We start from the raw sequence: 22,924 nt of genomic DNA, 5'->3' as shown, positions 1-22,924 counted from the left end.
CCTTCTTGATTAAGCCCATGTTCTCCAATTCCATAAGTCTGAACTTTAGCTCGCATTATATCGTGAAGGACTTTGTCCAACTAGTGGGTAACTCTCTGGTTTTCCTCTATCTCTTGTCTCCAATCAATCAGACCCCCATTGAAAGATCCCTCTCTGTGAGATCCATCATAAGCAGTCTTCCACCTATCAAACCATTATCAGAAACCATGATTATTCGAATTTGATTAACCCACTTTTTGGGTCCATGCATCTTATTCAAGCTTCCTCCTTTTAATACCTTGTGACTTTTAAATTGACACACACAAACCCATTTAAAATTAAATTTATTTTCTTAAATAAATATATCAATGTGAAATAGAATTATAATATTTTAAACAATCTATATTTATAAATCTTATTCTTCCTCCTCTGCCTTTCTGTCCAGTGAGGATGAATCGACGCCCACTTCTTCGTAATCCTTCTCAAGTGAGGCCATGTCCTCCCGTGCATCCTGGAACTCCCCTTCCTCCAGCCCCTCCCCCACGTACCAGTGGACAAAGGCCCGCTTGGCGTACATCTTATCAAATTTGAGGTTCATGCGGGTCCAAGCCAAGGAAATTGCAGTGGTGTTGCTCAGCATACAGAGCGCCCGTTGCACCTTTGCCAGATCCCCCCCTGGTACCACCGTCGGGGGCTGGTAGTTGATACCAACCTGTGGAGGGAGAGAGAAGATGTTAGAGACTCAAAATCAAATCTGGCTGTTGCCATGTTAATTGGCATAAACTTTAAACTGAGAAACATTGCTGTCTCTATCTGTACAAAGAGCCACGTCTGGTTGTTCACTGGGCTTTTATCTTAGGTTTCAGGGCTGCAGTTTTTTGGAGGATATAGTGAGGCTGCATCCAGGAGCTAATTCAATTCTTTATCACAGCTTTTCCAATGCGGCTTTGATTCTCAGGAAGCCATTTTCTTATTTTAAGGTAACATTCTCATTGTACATTCTCAGCTATAAATGAGGATTGAAAATGAGGGAATTCAACTGAAAGCCTCAGTGGGGGCTCTGTTTGAACTCAAATTACGGAGTGTTGTTACTTCATGTTCCACAATGGAGGAACAGATGGAAAAGTTGTTCTGTATACATGTAAGGAGAAATTGGCACAATACTTCCCCAAAGCCCCATAGTGAGTACAGAAGCCTCACTAACCTTGAACCCAGTTGGACACCAATCAACAAATGAGATTGAGCGCTTGGTCTTGATGGTGGCGATGGAGGCATTGACATCTTTGGGCACCACGTCTCCTCGGTACAGCATGCAGCACGCCATGTACTTGCCCTGGCGGGGGTCACACTTCACCATCTGGTTGGCTGGTTCAAAGCAGGCGTTGGTGATCTCCGACACTGAGAGTTGCTCGTGATAAGCCTTCTCAGCAGATATAAGAGGTGCGTAGGTTAACAATGGAAAGTGGATCCGGGGATAGGGAACCAGGTTGGTCTGGAACTCAGTCAGGTCCACGTTGAGGGCACCATCGAACCGGAGTGAGGCCGTGATGGACGACACTACTTGTGCAATGAGACGGTTGAGGTTGGTGTAAGTTGGTCTCTCAATGTCAAGGTTACGCCGACAGATATCGTAAATGGCCTCATTGTCCACCATGAAGGCGCAGTCAGAGTGCTCCAGGGTGCAGTGGGTGACCAGCACAGCATTATACGGCTCGACCACCGCGGTGGAAATCTGTGGCGCAGGGTAAATGGAAAACTCCAGCTTGGATTTCTTGCCATAATCGACGGAGAGTCTTTCCATGAGGAGGGAAGTAAAGCCCGAGCCAGTGCCACCCCCAAAACTATGGAAGATGAGGAAACCCTGCAGTCCTGTGCATTGATCAGCCTGTGGGTAAATAAAGGAGAAAAGATTAAAATGGAGCAAGAAATTGCAACCATCATTGAGGAATTGTCAATAACCATTGGTATAGGGCAGCAAGAAATGGTGAGGTGGACGGTTGATGTCTGGAGTGAGAGAGTAGAAGGGAGAGTGGGTCTAAGGGTGGAAAGCAGTAGTGATGCTGAGAGTGTGGTGCAGCCTTGGGAACGGTGTCCCAGCTCCCTTTGTGCAGGTTACTGGTCAGGGGAATATTGGAGTGAAATCAGTAAGTGACGCAGGAGTGACTGAGTAGGATGTGTGCTCATGGCCATGAATAAGATTTCAATTACACCAAAGCATTGGGACAGTGATGGTGAAATGAGGCAGTGGTAAATGGTAATATGGACATTTTGTGTAGCTGGGATTTGTCAATGTCCCCGTTGTACAACTTACCACCTTCCGTATGCGATCCAAGACCAGATCCACAATTTCCTTTCCGATGGAGCAGTGGCCCCGTGCGTAGTTATTAGCCGCATCCTCCTTGCCAGTGATGAGCTGCTCGGGGTGAAAGAGCTGTCGGTAGGTACCGGTGCGGACCTCATCTGGGGGACAGGGAACAGAGATTTGACAACAAAAACATAGAACATTTCAGAACTTTTGATGCCTTCAGGCCATATTTCAATGAGTTTCAAAACAAAACTGTCTGACTGAACTACCAAACATCACTCTTACCAATCACAGTGGGCTCCAGATCTATAAACACAGCTCGCGGGATGTGTTTACCCGCTCCTGTCTCACTGAAGAAGGTGTTGAAAGAGTCATCACCACCTCCGATGGTCTTGTCACTGGGCATCTGCCCATCCGGCTGGATCCCATGCTCCAGACAATACAGCTCCCAGCAAGCGTTACCGAGCTGTACACCTGCCTGGCCAATATGGATTGAAAGACACTCACGCTAAAGAGGAGAAAGAAGATCAATCAGTATCGCTGGAAGGAAAGAAATATGCAGGACGCAGCAAATTCATTCACCATGGATTCCTGCATTCTCTGTAAATCCTACCTGGTCCCTGATTGGTCCCCACACTTTCTACAGGGCTTCATAACCCCCTCATCAATGCCTTGGTCCATTATCCATCACTCAATCAGCTCCACAGATTGTCCTGGTCTCTCCTCTGTGGAGAGATCCCTTGTCTGTGGATACCTTTTCCTCATGCATATCCATTCACTGCGGAGCCTTGTTTTCTGTATGGATCTCACCTATCACAGAATCACAGAATACTACAGTGCAGAAGAGGCCCTTTGGCCCACTGAGTCTGCACTGACGTATGAAAGGTCCTGACCTGCGCACCTAATCCTTGCCTGCACTTGGCCGATGTTATGGTGTGCCAAATACTCATCCAGGTACTTTTTAAAGGATGTGAGGCATCTCGCCTCCACGCCCTCCCAGGCAGTGCATTCCAGACCATCACCAAACCCTGGGGGAAAAAACATTTTTCCTCAAATCCCCCCAACCCTCCAACCCCTTACTTTTTACTTGTGTCCGCTCATCACTGACACTTCAACAAAGGGGAACAGCTGCTCCCTATCCACCCTGTCCATGCCCCTCATAATCTTGAACATCTCAATCAGGTCACCCCTCAATCTTCTCTGCTCCAGAGAAAACAACCCAAGCCTATCCAACCTCTCTTTATAACTTAAATGTTCCATCCCAGGCAACATCCTGTTGTATTTCCTCTGTACCCCTTCCAATGCGATCACATCCTTCCTATAATATGGCAACCAGAACTGCATACTATACTCCAGCTGTGGCCTCACCAAAGTTCTATACAGCTCCATCATGACCTCTGTTTTTGTAATTTATGTCATGATTGATAAAGGCAAGTGTGCCATATGCCTTTTCACCACACTATTAACCTGCCTTTCTGCCTTCAGAGATCTATGGACAAACACGCCAAGGTCCCTTTGTTCTTCAGAACTTCCCAGTGTCAGACCTTTTATAGTGTACTTCCTTGTCAGTTTACTTCTTCCAAAGTGTATCACCTCACACTTTTCAAGGTTAAATTCCATCTGCCACTTGTGCGCTCCTTTGACCACCTCGTTTATATCTTCCTAACCCAAGACCCTCAACCTCACTGTTGACCACCTGGCCAATCTTTGTGTCATCGGCAAACTTACTGATCCTACCACCCACATTGTTATCTATGTCATTTATATAAATGACGAACAACAGGGGGCCGAACACGGTACGCCACTGGTCACTGGCCTCTAGTAACTGAAACAGCCATCTGTCTCCGACCATTAAGCCAGCTACAAATCTACCTTATCAGATCACCCTATATCATATGTGCATTTGTCTTCTTAATAAGTCTTCCATGTGGGACTTTGCTGAAATCTATGTGAACTACATCAACCGTGCTACCCTCATTCACACACTTGGTTACATGCTCAAAAGATTCAATCAAATTTGTTTGGCATGACCTCCCTCTGACAAAACCATGCTGACCATCCCTGATCGAACCTTGCCTCTCCAAATGGAGATAGATTCTCTCCTTCAGAATCTCCTCCAGTAGCTTCCCAACCACAGATGTGAGACTCACTGGCTTGTCTCTCCAACTTTCTTAAATAGTGGGACCACATTAGCTGTTCTCCAGTCCTCTGGCACCTCCCCGGTGGCCAGAGAGGAATTAAAATTTGGATCAGAACCCCTGCAATTTCCTCCCTCGTCTCCCACAACAGCCTGGGATACAAATCATCCAGACCTGGTTTTTAAGCCCACCAATACCTCTAATACCTTGTCATTCCCTATGACAATATGCTCTAGAACCTCACAGTCTCTCTCCCCGAGTTTCATAACTACCTCCTCATTCTCATGGGTGAAGACAGATGTGAGATATTCATTTAACGCCCTACCAATGTTCTCTGCCTCCACCCACAGATTGCCCCCTTGGTCCCTAATGAGCCCCACTCTTTCTCTGGTTATCCTTTTCCCATTGATATACTTATAGAATATCTTAGGATTTTCCCGACTTTTACCATCCAGAGCTTCCTCATATCCCCTCTTTGCTCTCCAATTGATTTCTTAAGCTCCACCCTGCATTTTCTGTACTCCACTAATGCCTCCACAGACTTACTCCCCTTTTACTTGTTAAAGCCTCTCTTTTCGTTCTCATTGTATCCTGATTTTCTCTGGTCATCCATTGTTCTCTGGGTTTTTTACGTCTTCTTATTACTGTAGCAGGAACATGCTGGGCCCGTACCTTCCCCATTTCATCTTTGAATGTCCCCCACTGCTCTTCTGTAGATTTCCCTACAAGTAACCCGTTCCAGTCTACCTTCGCCAGATCCTGCCTTATTTTGTTAAAATCTACTCTCCCCTAGTCCAAAATCTTTTTCTGAAACTTGTCTATATCTTTGTCCATAATAAATTTGAATTGAACGATGTTGTGGTCGCTCCCACCAAAATCCTCCCCCACTAACATATCAACCAACCTGCTCGGCTTCATTCCCCAAAATTAGATCAAGCACTGTGCCATCTCGTGTTGGATACTCTACCTATTGACCTAAGAAGTTTTTCTGTATACATTTTAAGAACTCTACTCCATCTAAGCCCTTAACATGATGGCTATCCCAATTAATGTTGGGAAAGTTGAAATCACCTCATATAATTACCCTCTTATTATTTTTACACCCGTCCGCGAATTGCACACATATTTACTCTTCATTTTCCCACTGACTATCTGGGGATCTATAATAAACACCTAGCAACGTAGCTATCCCTTTTCTATTCCTAGGCTCTACCTACAAAGCTTCATTTGATGCCTTCTCCAAGGTATTGGGCAGTATTTTACCACTTTCTGTCTGAGTGCCGGGCAGGTGTAGAACTGGGAGAGTTCCAGATCCGGTTTTTTGGGCGCGTTTTCCGGCCTCCCCCCATACACACACTGGCTGCAAAATTTCGAGCGAGTCCCTTGCTCGCTGCAGAAGCCTGTGGGTGGGGCTTAACCTGCCCAAAAACCTGCAGCTCTGATCGGAGCCTCCAACTGCGCATGTGCAGCAAAAAGAAAATAAAGCAACTCCCCTGCTAGATCCCTCCTAGGCCGGATAACGCCCCCCACGGATATTGGACCCCCTCCCCCCCCCAACATTAGTGACCCCCTTATCTCCCATCACCATCACCCAGACCGATCATGGCCCCGCCGCCCGGACCGATCGTATTGCCCCTTTCCCCGCCGATCGCAGGCAGAGTGGCAGCACCACCCTTCCCCCATCCCGGACCTACCTGCACATGGCCCCCATCTCCCTGTAATTCTTTTGATCCATCCATGACAATCATAGAATCCCTACAGTACAGAAAGAGGCCATTCGGCCCATCGAGTCTGCACCGACCACAATCCTACCCAGGCCCTACCCCCATATCCCTACATATTTTACCCACTAATCCCTCTAACCTACGCATCTCAGTTCACTAAAGGGCAATTTTTAGCATGGCCAATCAACCTAACCCGCACATCTTTGGACTGTGGGAGGAAATCGGAGCACCCGGAAGAAACCCACGCAGACACGAGGAGAATGTGCAAACTCCACACAGACAGTGACCCAAGCCGGGAATCGAACCCAGGTCCCTGGAGCTGTGAAGCAGCAGTGCTAACCACTGTGCTACCGTGCCTCCCCCTGGCTCCAATGGCAGTTTAACACCTCTCTCTCTCCCCTGCCCTGAATGATCATAGAGGCACAGATCCCCTACCCCCCCATCAGCACACCTGCAAGAGCTCACTTGCCTTCCCCTCAGTGGTAACGAGCAAACTGCCTTTAACATGCTGGGATGCTCTCCCAGACTGCCTGCAGCTGCCCTAACAAGGGGCAGCTCCATAAAAAGGATGGACAGGCAGGCAGTGCAGGAAAAAATGTCATCTAAGAAGGCAGTCCCCAGAATTCTGGAATTGGACCTGACCAGGTTGCTGGACGCTGTGGAGGCAAAGCGGGGCCCCCTCTTCCCCCCAGCAGGTCGCCGTCCAAGGGGAAGTGATGGGAAAGCGGCCTGGGAGGCAGTGGCCGCCTTTATTAGTGCTATGGCATTGGCCAAGAGAACAGGGAAGCAGTGCCAAAAAATCCGTGCAGCAAGGGTGAGTGTGTAACCGCATCTAGCATCTTCCCCCAAATCACCCCCAGATCCCCCCACCCTCAGCACCCAGCATGCTTCCAGTCCCTGACCCTTAAGCATCTCCGACCTCACCCCCCACCCCAAGAGTATCACAACGCTTGCCCTCTGAGTACCCCCGATACTTTGCAGGAGTCATAAAATCCCTACAGTACAGAAGCAGGCCATTCGGCTCATTGAGTCTTTACCGACCACAATCCCACCCAGGCCCTATCCACGTAACCCCTCATTTAGCCTGCTAATCCCGCTGACACTGCGGTCAATTTAGCATGGCTAATCAACTTAACCCGGACAGCCCGCAAGCCCGCAAGCCGTCACGACACATGACAGCGCAGAGTCGCTGAGCAGAAACTGATAGCCAAGTTCCGCACACATGAGGACGGCCTAAACCGGGATGTTGGATTTATGTCACATTATCAGTAACCCCCACAGCTTGCCTCCTGGACTTGCGGGCTGTCCTGTCTGGAGACAATACACATCTCTTTAACCTGTGCTTAATGCTCCCTCCACCCACATTGTCTGTATCTTTAAGATCTGGTTGGCTGGAGGGATTTGCATTCTACTCAGTATTCTGTAACTTGATTTTGTGTCTTTGTATGCCCTGTTTGAGAGTACATTTCCACTCCATCTGACGAAGGAGCAGCGCTCCGAAAGCTAATGGTATTTGCTACCAAATAAACCTGTTGGACTTTAACTTGGTGTTGTTAAAACTCTTACTGTGTTCACCCCAGTCCAACGCCGGCATCTCCACATCAGGAGAGGGCAAAGACATGGGGTGGTGAGCCTGGCCTCCGAGTCCTCACCCCCCTTTGAGGAGCGGGCGCTGGAGATGTCAGGAGAGGAGGACATCCGAGCCATCAGCGACAGCATGGTCGGGCTGGAGTCGAAAAGTGAGCACCTGTCAATCCTTCACTCAAATTACTAGGAGGCATAGGTTTAAGGTGCGAGGACTAAGGTTTAAAGGAGATGTACGAGGCAAGTTTTTTTTTACACAGAGGGTAGTGGGTGCCTGGAGCTCGCTGTCGGGGGAGGTAGTGGAATCAGATACAATAGTGACTTTTAAGAGGCGTCTTGACAAATACATGAATGGGAAGGGAATAGAGGGATATGGTCCCTGGAAGGATAAGGGGTTTTAATTCAGATGGGCAGCATTGTCGGTGCAGGCTTGGAGAGCCGAAGGGCCTGTTCTTGTACTGTAATTTTCTTTGTTCTATGTTCAATGGAGAAATGTCAAGTAACTTTCTTGCATCCCAGATTCCTCTCCCTTCCTTGCACTTAACCTTGTGTCCTGTGTTGCAGGAAGGGACCTGGATGCTCCGGGGCCATCCAGCATCGCGACCCCCACTGTTTCCCCCGCCCATCCAGTCCTTGACAGCTCTGACGACTCCTCAGAGGACATGAGTGAAGGGACCTCTGAGGGCGGCACCTTTCTGGCATCAGCTTCCACCTCACAACTCACCATCCCAGTGACTGTCACATCGATGGGTCCAGTTAGTGGTGAGGCATCTGGGTCACTCTCTGGTGAGCACGACACATCTGCTGATGTACATTGGGTGGAGGAGACCTCTGGCAGGCGGGGGCCTGCCAGAGGCGAGGACTCAGCTCATCTCAGGCTACATGCTAGGCCTCTGACATCACATCTCCCTCAGCTGCTGGAGATGCAGTAACAGAGCCAGGGAATGCAGGAGGGGCTGACGGCCACACTGGATCGACTGCGAGGCCGAATCCCAAAGCTTTCAGATGGACCAGCTATTGCCTGTCTTGTCAGACCAAAACTGCAAGGGTGGCATCCATGGTGGAAAGCCTGGGGCAGGGAATCCTCACCATGAGTGGCAGGGTTCAAGCAATGGCCGGGTCACAGCGGAGTCCCAGAGGGCCGTGGCTGAGTCACAGCGGGCCACAGCTGAGGGCCTCAACAGGTTTCTCAAGGATTCTGCGGCCCATGGCTGAGAGGCTTGAGAGCTTGTAGGAGACCAAGTGAGACAGTGCAGAGACACAGTGGGCTATGGCAGCAGCCCTTGAGAACATGGCCCAGTCACAGAGAGTCATAGCTGAGGGGTTGCAGAGCATGGCCCAGTCTCAGACGGCACTTGCTGCTGCCATTGACAGGTGGCCCCCGACTCAGGTGGCCATCACAGAGGGCTCGACCATCATGGCTAGAACACAGGTGGTCCTCCAGGACTGGCAGGGCCAGGTAACACCATAGCTTCTGGAACTCACTGGCCACGGGGTGCAGTAGGCAGCTGACCCCCTCCCCCTCCGATGTACATTCTGGGGAGACACCAAGATGTAGTGGTAGGCCACGTAAGTTTAAGAAGTTGTAGCAGCACTAGGATGGCATGGGTGAAGGAAAGCACTAGTTAGATAGATATTTAAGCACTTTAATGTTTCCTGTTGACATGTTTTTATGTTGGCACTTATCAATTAGACACTTTTGTCAACAATAAATGTTTTTTCACCACACACCTGTGACTAATTAGTTTCAGATTTGCCTCTGAAAGGAATGCTCTTAACCTGATGTTCGCCCTCTATGGGGGTTTACACTACATAGTCCCACTACACAGACGTGGGCCCAGGTCCAATGTGCCTGCGGAGCTCAGGTTGGAATCAGGTTTGCACTAGGGCATCATCGTAATGGTGCTTCGCGAGTTGTCATCACCCTCTTGCTTGCCAAAGAAACTTGCTAACACAGCGTACCCAGGCCCACCACTCTAGTGTTACAATGTTTCAGGAGATAGTAGGACTTTGGGGGGGTGGGGGTGGAATGGAACCCAAGTGAAGCAACACAGGCCCCTAGTGAGCAAAAGCGTCTGGTGATCAGGGCCTGTCTCGCTGCCCTCGCATGTCTGATTCTTGCTGCCAGCCCTTCAGCACCTGGGTGGTGTTCCTCTTCCTCCTCCTCCTCCTGCTGGGCGGCCTCCACATTCTCCACATTCTCCACATTCTCCTTCACCAAAAGGTCTCCTCGCTGCTGCGCCAAGTTGTGAAGGGCACAGCGCACCACCAGAGTGCAGGAGGAAATCAGGGGGCTATATTGTAGGGCCCCACCAGAGTGCTCCAGGCACCTGAACCACTTTTTGCGGAGCCCTTTGCATCTCTCTACTATAGAGTGGGTGGCAATGTGGGTTATACCGGGTCTCCACGTCAGTCTCAGGCCTCTGCACAGGGGTTATCAGCCAAATCCAAAGCGGGTACCCCATGTCCCCCATGAGCCATCCCTGCACCGTGGGTTCCTCCTCAAAGACCTCTGGGATATCTGAGCCCCTCAATATGAAGCTGTCATGCACATTGGCGGGGTGTCTGGTGCAGACCTGCATGATATTCATCTGATGGTCACAAACCAATTGCACATTTAGAGAATGGAAGTCCTTTCAATTCATAAATCATTGTGTTTTGAACCGGGCCTTGAGGGCAACGTGGGTGCAGTCTGTAGCCCCCTGCAAATTAGGCATCCCCACGATGACCGTGAATCCTGCGCTTCCTGCTGGTCCTGGTACATATCAAAATTGAGATGCTGGCCAGCCCAGGCTTCCTGCCAGTCCTGGTCACATGTCATAATTGAGATGCTGGCCAGCCTGGACATACAGGGTATCCACGACCTCCTTGTGGATGGCTGACTGTGAAATGCCGCATCAATCACCACTGGGAGTCTGGAAGGACCCAGTGGCATAAAAGTTAAAGTGGCCGTCAGTTTCACAGCCACCGCTAGTGGGTGCCCCCTCCCCCCGCCCTGAGGTGCCAGGTCCTGCAACAAATTGCACAGGTGTTGGCACTGTCTCCTTTTGGAGCCGGAACCGTCAGCGGCACGTGACGTCCGACAGTTGTTCGAAGGACACTCGCATGCGGAACTGCTGGTGCCTCCGGTCCCTCCTTTTCCTGTGCACCCCCACTCCCCCCGCCCCCCCTCCCCCTCCTGCCTGCAGTGGCCGTCTCCCTCTACTCCTGCGAATAGTAAGGCCTGGGTCTCCTGTGCCCACAATTCATCCTCCTGCTCCTCCTCCTCAGCTCCAGCAGCAACCAAAAGAACAGCAAGATCAATCGGTTGTATCGCAAAAGCCATCTCATCAATCTGAAGAGGGGGGCGAAATTTGGAGAGGGAGAGACAAATGGAGAGGTTAAGTAACTCTGCTTGCCCCGAGCCCAGGCACTGCCCATAGTGCCCCCCCCCCCACAGTTCCCCGCCCCCCCCTCCCCCCCAGCAACACAGACACCCCATCCTCCCCCCAGTAACACACACCTGGAACTCATGCAGTGGTGAGCACAAACAGTGCTGCTTGAAATGTCCTGAGGCTGCAGAACTGCCACTTCAAATGTTTTCCAGCACATCCTCCATCTGCAACAGTGCTGCGTGCACTAGGACCTGGCAGCATCCCTAGGACCCGAGGTCAGTGCTGAGTCCTGGGTACATGCTGAAAATTGGACACCGTGATCAGCCCCCCAACCCCCCCAACACACTTGCAGATCTCTCCCGACCCGAAATGCAACATGGCCGCCACAAAGCAACCCCCTGTGAGCAGCACGGAGCTGTCAGAATGCAGACACTTACCTCCTCACTAACCCTCATTGAATGAGCGCCAGAGGCCAATTTTTAAAGAGGAGGTGTTTTCCAGACTGATCCGGCCGGGGCGAACGAGGCGGTAAAGGCAGGCATGCTGCTAAATAGGGGCGTGCAGCTCGCTAATTGCATTGAGATGAATGCAAAAATATTTAAATTGATGTCGTGCCTGTTTTGGAGGGGGCTCCTGCTTGCATTGATTTTTTTCCCTTCGTAAAGTGGGAACTGGCACCAAAACGGGTGCAAATCACACTAATCGCCTCACGCCCCACTTTGCCACTTTTGTACGTGTGAAAACAGGCACAACACGGTGGTAAAAATCCACCCATCATCTCTCCTTACTGCAGTAACTGCCTCCTTAACTATTAGTGCAATGCCTCCTCCACTTTTACCCCTTCCTCTCTCTTGGATGAAGATTCTATATCCCGGGATGTTGAGCTGCCAATCCTGCCCCTCACTCAACCAAGTCTCTGTGATGGCTATTATATCATAATTACACATGTCAATCCTCGCCCTTAATTCATCTGTTTTACCTTTAATACTTCTGGCATTAAAGTAGAGGCCCTCCAGCCTTGTCTTACTTCCTTGAAACTTACTACCACTGTATTCCCTCTGACCTGATTGCTTTTCTATGTTATACTGTGTCCCTGTTCTGTTAACAGTCTGGGTCGCCTCCCCTGTAACTTGATTTAGTGTCTGTGCCCTGTTTGAGAGCACATTTCCACTCCATCTGACGAAGGAGCAGCGCTCCGAAAGCTAATGGTATTTGCTACCAAATAAACCTGTTGGACTTTAACCTGGTGTTGTTAAAACTCTTACTGTGTTCACCCCAGTCCAACGCCGGCATCTCCACATCATCCCCTCCCCCTGCCAAACTAGTTTAAACTCTTCCCAACAGCACTAGCAAACCTGCCAACAAGGCTGCTAGTCCCGCTCTAGTTCAGATGTAGACTGTCCCGCTTGTACAGGTCCCACCTTCCCCAAAAATGGTCCCAGTGGTCCAGGAATCTAAAACCCTCCCTCCCACACCAACCCTTAAGCCACACACTCATCTGTGCTGTTGTCCTATTTCTGTACTCACTTGCTCGTGGCACTGGGAGTAATCCAGAGATTACAACCCAAGAGGTTCTGCTCCTTAGTCTATTGCCTAACTCCCTGAATTCTTGATGCAAGACCTCATCCCTCTTTCTACCTATGTCACTGGTACCAACATGTACCATGATCTCTGCCTTATCACCCTCCCCCTTCAGGACGCCCTGCAGCCATTCTCCCTGCATATTCTCATTGCCTGTGGACTTCTCTCTACTTTTGCATTTCCCTCTCCCACATTTGGATTCCACTCTTGATGTTGAGTTCTGGTTCCTTGTAGATTACCCCTTCCCACACAGTGATGCTTTCTTTTTCACTGGAGATCATTTCCCCTCGTGTGAATTTCCCCTTTCTCCCAGTAGATTTCTCTTTCCCAGTGAATTTCCATTGTCCTGATGTATCCACTATCCCAATAAATTCTCACTCTCATCCTGTGTATCTTGCCATCCCTGTGGTTTGCCTTCAGTTGATAGAATCTATCAGCTAGTGTAAGTCCCCTCCAGCCACTCACCATGATCTCCTCCTGTTCTCAAAGCTCCTGAGAATGTGCCGTGTATTGACGCTCACGCTATTTATACTGCGCGCCTTAGAGCATTCCGATCAACTGAACCATGCTCTGATTGGCCTCTGAGAACAAAACACGATGGTTGCTTAGAGACACAGTAATAACAAAGACTGGATGACGCTCAGCGTCGATTGTTCTTTGCGTAAATAGTGGAACACCTGATTTGCGATATTCTGTTGGTAGAGCGCTAGGCAACAAGCTCATCTTTGTTGATTAAATGTTGTTTAATAAAATCTTGATTAATAAAACATCCATCAGTCAGACCCACATCAATCAATACAACATCTATCAGACCCCAATCACATTCCATCAGGCTTACTCATAGCAATCACATTCCCAACAGTTAAATCCCTTCATTCCGACACTCCTCAGTCACTGTCCCCTCAAAATAACAGCCATCAACAAGGATTTATTTGTCAAACCCTCAGCAATCAAACTCCCAACTAACAGAGCCACACCAAAGAACCACCATCATTTTAAATGGCAGTCAAACACTTATTAATCTTGCACATATTCATCAGAGTTTCAGCAGTTAAATTTCCATGAAATCAGAGCCCATCTATTCGAGGTGCAGGCTGTCTTATATATTACAGATTAGTTTTGTGTAGGATGTATCACATAGAAGCTGGTTAGTGCTACATGGTGCAGGCTAGTGTGACATATTTGGATCTAAAGAAGACCATTGAGGTGGTTCTATCATTGGAGACTGCAGAGAAAGGAGCTGAGCATCTACACAGGAAATGTCAGATCTGTGTTCTCTGATGGGGGAAGGGCCTCATGCTAAGTCCATCCATTAACTGAGAACAATGGTAGCAGTAAAATATCCCTGGCAGCAGTGAAGCCCGAGTCACATTGCAGTCAAGGGAGGTCAGGGACAGCCTGCACACTCCCCAGAAGCATATTCCAGAAGGTCGCAGATGCCAGATGGCAAACTATTGCAAGTGCTGCAGAAGACAACATTCAAGGCTAATATATAGGGACAGCCAAAAGGCATGCTATTTCGAGAAAAGGCCAAGGCCAGTACCGGACTGTCCATACCTTGCAGATAGGCCCACAACAAGGAACAATGCACTAGTGTTACATAGTGCAGGCTAGTGCTACAAAATGCAGGCCAGTGTTACCTTGTGCAGGCTAGTGTTACATAGTGCAGGCTAGTGCTACAAAATGCAGGCCAGTGTTACATAGTGCAGGCTAGCGATACATAGTGCAACTTAGCATTACACAGTGCAGATTAGTACTACATAGTGCAGGCTAATACTACATAATGCAGGCTAGTACTACATAGTGCAGGTTAGTACTACAAAGTGCAGGTTAGTGTGACATGTTGCAGTCTAATGCTACACAGTACAGGCTAGTGTTACATAGTGCAGGTTAAAGTTATATAATGTAGGCTTGTGTTATGTAGTGCATAATCTGGCTTGCAATAATTAATACAGGCTAGTTTTAAGGAATGCAAGTTAATTTTAAATGATGCATATTAATTTTAAATAATGTTGATTAATTTTAAATAATGCAGGCTAGTCTTAATTAATGCAGGTTTGCTTTAAATCAATGTTTTAACTTTAAAATAATGCAGATTAATTTTAAATAATGCAGATTAATTTTAAATTATGCTGCCTAGGTTTAAAGAACATGGATTAATTCTAGATAATGTGAATTCATTTTAAGTAATGCTGGCTAGATTTAAATAACGCAGACTAGCTTTAAATAATGCAAGTTAATTTTAAGTAAAGAGAAAATGCTGGAAAATCTCAGCAGGTCTGGCAGCATCTGTAAGGAGAAAAAAGAGCTGACCTTTCGAGTCCAGATGACCCTTTGTCAAAGCTAATTTTTAATTTGCTGATTATTTTAATTTTAAGTAATCTGGATTAATTTTAAACAATTTGGATTAATTTTGAATAATTTTGTTTAGTTTAATAATCCTGGCTAGCGTTAATGCAGATTTGCTTTAGGTAAAGTGGCTTTGCTTTAAATAATGCAGATTAACTTTAAATAATAGGGTTGAATTTTAAATAACATGGATTAATTTTAAATAATGCTGGCTAGATTTAATTTTAAATAATGCTGGCTAGATTTAAATAATGTAAATAAATTTTAAATAATGTTAGCCAGATTTAAATAATATGGACTGATTTTAAATAATGCAGGCTGGTGTTATTTGATGCAGGTTAGCTTTAAATAAAGTAGTTTAGCTTTAAATTATGCAGATTAAATTTAAATAATGCCAGCTAGCTTTAAATAATTCAGGATAGATTTTAACAATATGTGTTAACTTTAACTGATGCAGATCAAATTTAAATAATGCCGATTAACTTTGAATAATGTGAGCTAGATTTAAATAATATGAGCTAGATTTAAAATGTGAGCTAGCTGTGTGGATTAAATTTAAATAATGTAGGTTGCTTTCAATAATCCAGTTGAAATTTAAATAATGTAAATAAATTTTAAATACAGTTTAAGTTTAAATAATGCAAGCTATATTTAAATAATGTAGTTTAAATTTAAATAATGTGAATAAATTTTAAATAACACAGTTTAATTTTAAATAATGCAAACTACTTTTAAATAATGTGGTTTAAATTTAAATGATATGGATTAATTTTAGATAATATGGACTATCTTTAAAGAATACGGGTTAATTTTAAACAATGTGGACTAGATTCATATAATACAGACTAGATTTAAATAATATACTTTCGCTATAAATAATGCAGGCTCGATTTAAATAATGCAGGCCTGCTTTAAATATGGGGATTAATTTTAAATAATGCAGATTAATTTTAAATAAAGTGGTCTATCTTTAAACAATGCAGACTAGCTTTAAATAATGTGGGTTAGCATTAAAGGTTCACTTTAAATAGTGCAGTGAACTTTACATCATATAAAGCAGCATTAAAATACTGAAGGCTAGATATAAATAGCGCAGATTAATGTTAAATAGTGCAGACTCAGAATTAAAGAAATTTTAATTCTGCAGGGACAGAAATAACTTTTGCAATGGGTCATCTGGTCCATGTAAGGAACTCTGGGGATAGTCCCAGATGGTTCCCTGGGATTGTTATCGAGAAAACAAGACCAGAGTCTTACAAGGTCAAAGTTCAGGGTAAAACTCTATAAAAGCACTTGGACCATCTCATGATCAGGGGTCATTGCCCGAACTGCCCTGAACACCAGCCATGGAGATAGCCACTGCCAGTGCCAACCCTCAGCTCGAAGCTAACCTTGAATTGTCCCCTCCGGATAATGAAGGGCAGACTCAAACATGGAGGCTGAAGAAGTGGGCCTCTGGGCTGAAGCAGAACCTGAGGAGGAACGTGCTTCAGTAACCCTGCGACGCTCCCTCCGAAAGAGGTCACCTGTTCGATGTATATTACCGATCCCAACTCTGCCTTTAATGTACCTCTGTCCGAGTGCCAAGTAACAGAAAGTACCTTCTCGCAGTGGAGGTACTGGGAGAGACATGGACCCAAGGGGGGGATGGATGTTATGATGACTACGAAGGCCATGGGATATCATCAATATATCTACCCGTGGGCTACATGGAGTGCGAGGTGCCTTATTGAGCGAGCAGAGGCTTGCTTAATGGGAAGCAGTCAGAAGGGGTTTTTAACCCTGTAACCATTTAACTGGATCATTGTTGTAGGTCTTGATTTGAAGACTACTTGACTATAAGCCATGGGTGTGGCTCTTTCTTCTGGTGCACAATACAGGGTGTTGGTGACGAGAAACTAGCATTTGGCTAATTTACTACAGTAAAGCTGAAACATTTGCAACAATCTTCAGCCAAAAATGCCAAGTTGATCCATCTCAACTTTCTCCAGAGGTCCCAAGCATCACAGATGCCAGTCTTCAGCCAATTCAATTAACTCCTTATGACATCAAGAAATGGTTGAAGGCACTTTTATTGCAAGGCTATGGACCTTGACAATAGCACTGAAGATTTGTGCTCCGATCGAACCATACCCTTATACAAGCTGTTCCAATACAGTTACAAATTTGGTATGTATCATGGGCGTCATGGTGGCACAATTGTTAGCACTGCAGTGGTTAGCACTGCTGCCTCACAGCGCCAGGGACCCGTGTTCGACTCCAGACTTGGACTTGTGACTGTGGAGTCTGCACATTCCCTAGTGTCTGCGTGTGCTTCCTTCAGGTGCTCCGGTTTCTTCCCACAGTCCGAAAGACATGCTGGTTAGGTGCTTTGGCCATGCTAAATCCTCCCTCAGTCTACCCGAACAGGCACCAGTGTGTGGCGACTAGGGGATTTTCACAGTAACTTCATTGCAGTGTTAATGTAAGCCTACTTGTGACACTAATAAATAAACTTTAACAGAGTAAAGCCACCCCTGGGTAGCAGCAACCACAACATGATTGAATTTTACATCCAGTTTGAAAGGAAGAAGAGTGGGACTAAGAGTAGTACTTCAAACAGATAAGTGCATCTATGTAGACATCAAAACTGAGGGAGCTGAAGCGAACTGAGAAATTCATATTATTCGATAATATTAATCAGAATCCCTTGAAACTGCTCTCCAAAAAATTAGTTTCCAATCTATCAGATCGCCATTTATATGATCCCTCTCTGTGAGACCCATATTAATCAGTCTCTTGCCGACCAAACCATTACTAATCAGAAAGACTATGATTATTGTGTGAGAATGGTGGCACAGTGGTTAGCACAGCCGCCTCACAGCTCAAGGGATCTGGGTTCAATTCTGGCCTTGGGTGACAGTCTGTGTGGAGTTTGCACACTTTCCCCGTATCTACGAGGGTTTCCTTCAGGTGCTCCAGTTTCCTTCAAAGATGTTCAGGTTAGGTGAATTGGCCATGCTAAATTTCTCTTAGTGTCCTAGGATGTGTCGGATAGATGGATTAGCCATGGGAAATATGCGTGGGTTATGGGGATAGGGCAGGGGAGAGGGCCTGGATAAAATAATCTGTCGGTCAGTGCAGACTCAAATGGCCTATTTTGCGCTGTAGGGATTCTATGATTCTATGAAATGTTCTGTGATATCTAACGCTTGTGGTTCAGATGAGTTTGATTACCTGATCTTTTGGGTCCATGGATTTTCTTCATCTCTTTCCAGTGCATGTGTCTTAATCATATGTGGCTTTTAAATTGACACAGGCACTCGCACACAAAATCATTTAAAATAAATTTATTCTCTTTAAATAAAGTTATCACGTCAACGTGAAATAAAATTATAATCTTTTTAACAATCTATACCAATAAATCTTATTCTTCTTCCTCTGCCTTTCTGTCCAGTGAGGATGAATCGACGCCCACTTCTTCATAATCCTTCTCAAGTGAGGCCATGTCCTCCCGTGCATCCTGGAACTCCCCTTCCTCCAGCCCCTCCCCCACGTACCAGTGGACAAAGGCCCGCTTGGCGTACATCTTATCAAATTTGAGGTTCAGCCGGGTCCAAGCCAAGGAAATTGCGGTGGTGTTGCTCAGCATACAGAGAGCCCGTTGCACCTTTGCCAGATCACCCCCTGGTACCACAGTTGGGGGCTGGTAGTTGATACCAACCTGTAGAGAGGGAAGGGAAAAGATGTTAGAGATTGATACTCAGATCGGTTGGTTGCCATGTAATTGCACAAACTTTATATTGAGGAACTGTATTGTGTCTGTAACTGTAGAAGAAGCCGTCTCTGGTTGTTTATTGGGGTTTTATCTGAGGTTTCAAGCTTCAGTTTCTGATGGAAGATATAGTGAAGCTGCAACAGGATCTAAGTCAATTCTTTACCACATCTTTTCCAATGTGGCTTTGATTCTCAGGAAGCAGTTCTCTTATTTTAAGAGAATGCTCTTGTGGTACATCCGCAGCTACAATTGAGGATTGAAACTGAGAAAATTCAACCGAAAGCTTCAGTGTGGGCTCCTGTTTGAATCAGAATGAGGTAATGTTTGTTACTTTATGTTCCAGAATGGAGGGACAGCTTTTGACCCGGATGGAAAAGATATCACTGTGTACACGTGAGGAGGGATCGGCACAACCCAATATTTCCCCAAAGGCCCATGGAATGATCACAGAAGCCATACTAACCTTGAACCCAGTCGGGCACCAATCAACAAATGAGATTGAACGCTTGGTCTTGATGGTGGCGATAGAGGCATTGACATCCTTGGGCACCACGTCTCCTCGGTACAGCATGCAGCACGCCATGTACTTGCCCTGGCGGGGGTCACACTTCACCATCTGGTTGGCTGGTTCAAAGCAGGCGTTGGTGATCTCCGACACCGAGAGTTGCTCGTGATAAGCTTTCTCAGCAGATATAAGGGGTGCGTAGGTCACCAGAGGGAAGTGAATGCGGGGATAGGGGACCAGATTGGTTTGGAACTCAGTCAGGTCCACGTTGAGGGCACCATCGAACCGGAGTGAGGCCGTGATGGACGACACTACCTGCGCAATGAGACGGTTGAGGTTGGTATAAGTTGGTCTCTCGATGTCAAGGTTACGCCGACAGACATCGTAAATGGCCTCATTGTCCACCATGAAGGCGCAGTCAGAGTGCTCCAGGGTGCAGTGGGTGACCAGCACAGCATTATACGGCTCGACCACCGCGGTGGAAATCTGTGGCGCAGGGTAAATGGAAAACTCCAGCTTGGATTTCTTGCCATAATCGACAGAGAGTCTTTCCATGAGGAGGGAAGTAAAACCCGAGCCAGTGCCACCCCCAAAACTATGGAAGATGAGGAAACCCTGCAGTCCTGTGCATTGATCAGCCTGTGGGTAAATAAAGGAGAAAAGATTAAAATGGAGCAAGAAATTGCAACCATCATTGAGGAATTGTCAATAACTGTTGGTATAGGGCAGCAAGAGGTGGTGAGGTGGACTGTAGATGTCTGAAGTGAGAGAGTATTGACTGTCAGGGGGAGGGAGAGTGGGTCTAAGGGTGGAAAGCAGTAGTGGTGCTGAGAGTGTGGTACAACCCTGGGGAACGGTGTCCCGGCTCCCTTTTGTGCATATTACTGATCAGGGGAATATTGGAGTGAAATCAGTAATTGATACAGGAGTGACTGAGTAGGATGTGTGCACATGGCCATGAATAAGATGTCATTTACACCAAGGTATTGGGACAGTGATGGTGAAATGAGGCAGTGGTAAATGGTAACATGCACATTTTGTGTAGCTGGGATTTGTCAATGTCCCTGTTACATAACTTACCACCTTCCGGACACGATCCAAGACCAGATCCACAATTTCCTTGCCGATGGAGCAGTGGCCCCGTGCGTAGTTATTAGCCGCATCCTCCTTGCCGGTGATGAGCTGCTCGGGGTGAAAGAGCTGTCGGTAGGTGCCAGTGCGGACCTCATCTGGGGACAAGGAAGAGGGATTTGTCAATAAGAACATAGAATATTTGATGGCTTCAGGCCATATTTCACTGAGGTTAGTAGAGAACTGTCTGGCTGAGCTATCAAAAATCACTCCTCTTACCAATGACAGTGGGCTCCAGATCTATAAACACTGCTCGCGGGATGTGTTTACCGGCCCCTGTCTCACTGAAGAAAGTGTTGAAAGAGTCATCACCACCTCCGATGGTCTTGTCACTGGGCATCTGCCCATCCGGCTGGATCCCATGCTCCAGACAATACAGCTCCCAGCAAGCGTTACCGAGCTGTACACCGGCCTGGCCAATGTGAAGTGAAAGACACTCACGCTAAAGAGGAGAAAGAAGATCAGTCAGTACAGCTGGAAGGAGCGAGATGTGTTGTTAGCAGCAAATTCATACACCATGGATTCCTGCATTCTCTGTGAATCTTACCTGGTCCCTGATTGGTCCCCACACTTTCTGCAATGCTTCAGAAGGAGAGCCAAAGAGACATTGGGAGCAGTAACTTGGCACCAACCACCAAATAAAAAGATGCAAGACCCCAAGTCTTGAACTCAGAGTCATCAGCGCAAAGCCCATCAGATGGGAGTCTGATCACCTGACCTCACCACGTCCAAGTCGTGAGTTTGGATATTTTATGAAGTTTTTAACTACATCTTGAATACTTTGTATGTCACAAAATAGGTCTGAGGATAAATACGTTGTCTCTAACAAAGTATGATACCTTGTGTACTAAAGTTGTGTGGTGGAGTTTGATAGTTTTGTGTTAACTTGGTAGAGTACAATAAAGGATATTTGTGTACAATAATTCTAGAGCTTGAGTGCCTTTGTCCACAGCGTCAGTTGACCCGAGTTCGAAGGCAACATCCTCCTGTGGATTTTATCTTTCTCCCAGTTGATTTCCCTTTCTCAGTGAATTCCCATTCTACTGATGTATCCACTATCCCAGTAAATTCTTGAGTCTCATTCTGCATATCTTGCCAACCCTGTGAATTGCTTTGGCTTGGTAAAAATCCACAAGCCAGTTAGCTTAACGTCCGTAGTTGGGAAGATGCTAGAGTCCATTATTAAAGAGGAAATAACAGAGCACCTGAATAAGAATGGTTCGAGCAAGCAGACACAGCATGGATTCATGAAGGGAAAGTCGTGTTTGACGAATCTACTGGACATTTACGAAGATGTCACTAGTGCGGTTGACAGAGAGGAACCGGTGGATGTGGTGTTTTTAGATTTCCAGAAGGCGTTCGATAAGGTGCCTCACAAAAGGTTGCTGCAGAAGATTGGGGTACACGGAGTTAGGGGTAAGGTGTTGGCGTGGATTGGGGATTGGCTATCTAACAGGAAGCAGAGAGTTGGGATAAATGGGTGCTTTTCTGGTTGGCAGTTGGTGACCAGTGGCGTGCCGCAGGGATCGGTGCTGGGGCCTCAATTGTTTACCATTTACATAGATGATCTGGAGGAGGGGACTGAATGTAGGGTATTCAAGTTTGCTGATGACACGAAGGTGAGTGGGAAAGCGAATTGCGTGGAGGTCGCGGAAAGTCTGCAGAGAGATTTGGATAGGCTGAGCGAGTGGGCGAGGATCTGGCAGATGGAATATAACATTAGCAAATGTGAGGTTATCCACTTTGGAAGAAATAATAGTAAATTGGAATATTATTTAAATGGAGAAAAATTACATCGTGCGACTGTGCAGAGGGACCTGGGGGTCCTTGTGCACGAATCGCAAAAACTCAGTCTGCAGGTGCAGCAGGTGATCAAGAAGGCGAATGGAATGTTGGCCTTTATCGCGAGGGGGATAGAATATAAAAGCAGGGAGGTCTTGCTGCAACTGTACAAGGCACTGGTGAGGCCGCAACTGGAGTACTGTGTGCAGTTTTGGTCCCCTTATTTGCGAAAGGATATATTGGCCTTGGAGGGAGTGCAGAGAAGGTTCACCAGGTTGATACCGGAGATGAGGGGTGTAGCTTATGAGGAGAGATTAAACAGATTGGGTCTGTACTCGTTGGAGTTTAGAAGGATGAGGGGTGATCTTATAGAGACATATAAGATAATGAAGGGGCTGGATAGGGTAGAGGTGGAGAGATTCTTTCCACTTAGAAGGGAAACCAGAACTAGAGGGCACAGCCTCAAAATAAGGGGGGGCCGGTTCAGAACAGAGTTGAGGGGGAACTTCTTCTCTCAGAGGGTAGTGAATCTCTGGAATTCTCTGCCCATTGAAGTGGTGGAGGCTTCCTCGTTGAATATGTTTAAATCACGGGTAGATAGTTTTCTGATCGATAAGGGAATTAGGGGATATGGGGAGCAGGCGGGTAAGTGGAACTGATTCGCTTCAGATCAGCCATGATCTTGTTGAATGGCGGGGCAGGCTCGAAGGGCCAG

General features: G+C 46.8%; 2 protein-coding genes across 2 annotated transcripts; both read right to left on the bottom strand.

Annotated features, from left to right (window-relative positions):
• Positions 1-394: 394 nt before the first annotated feature.
• Positions 395-13,166, bottom strand: LOC144506267 (tubulin alpha chain-like). Its single transcript, XM_078232136.1, has 5 exons — positions 13,151-13,166; positions 2,570-2,792; positions 2,291-2,439; positions 1,184-1,864; positions 395-691 (listed from the first exon to the last, which is right to left on the bottom strand). Exons 1-5 carry the CDS (start codon positions 13,151-13,153, stop codon positions 395-397), a joined length of 1,353 nt encoding a protein of 450 aa, XP_078088262.1. The 5' UTR covers positions 13,154-13,166.
• A 5,274-nt stretch (positions 13,167-18,440) lies between these two features.
• Positions 18,441-20,782, bottom strand: LOC144506268 (tubulin alpha chain-like). The gene is made up of 4 exons (XM_078232137.1): positions 20,647-20,782; positions 20,377-20,525; positions 19,255-19,935; positions 18,441-18,737 (listed from the first exon to the last, which is right to left on the bottom strand). Exons 1-4 carry the CDS (start codon positions 20,765-20,767, stop codon positions 18,441-18,443), a joined length of 1,248 nt encoding a protein of 415 aa, XP_078088263.1. The 5' UTR covers positions 20,768-20,782.
• Between the last annotated feature and the right edge of the window lie 2,142 nt (positions 20,783-22,924).

The sequence above is a fragment of the Mustelus asterias genome, chromosome 17 (genome assembly GCF_964213995.1).
Source record: "Mustelus asterias chromosome 17, sMusAst1.hap1.1, whole genome shotgun sequence".
Classification (NCBI taxonomy): Eukaryota; Metazoa; Chordata; class Chondrichthyes; order Carcharhiniformes; family Triakidae; genus Mustelus; species Mustelus asterias.
The sequence above is the reverse complement of the archived record's forward strand: the minus strand, read 5'-3'. Positions and strand labels throughout refer to the sequence as shown.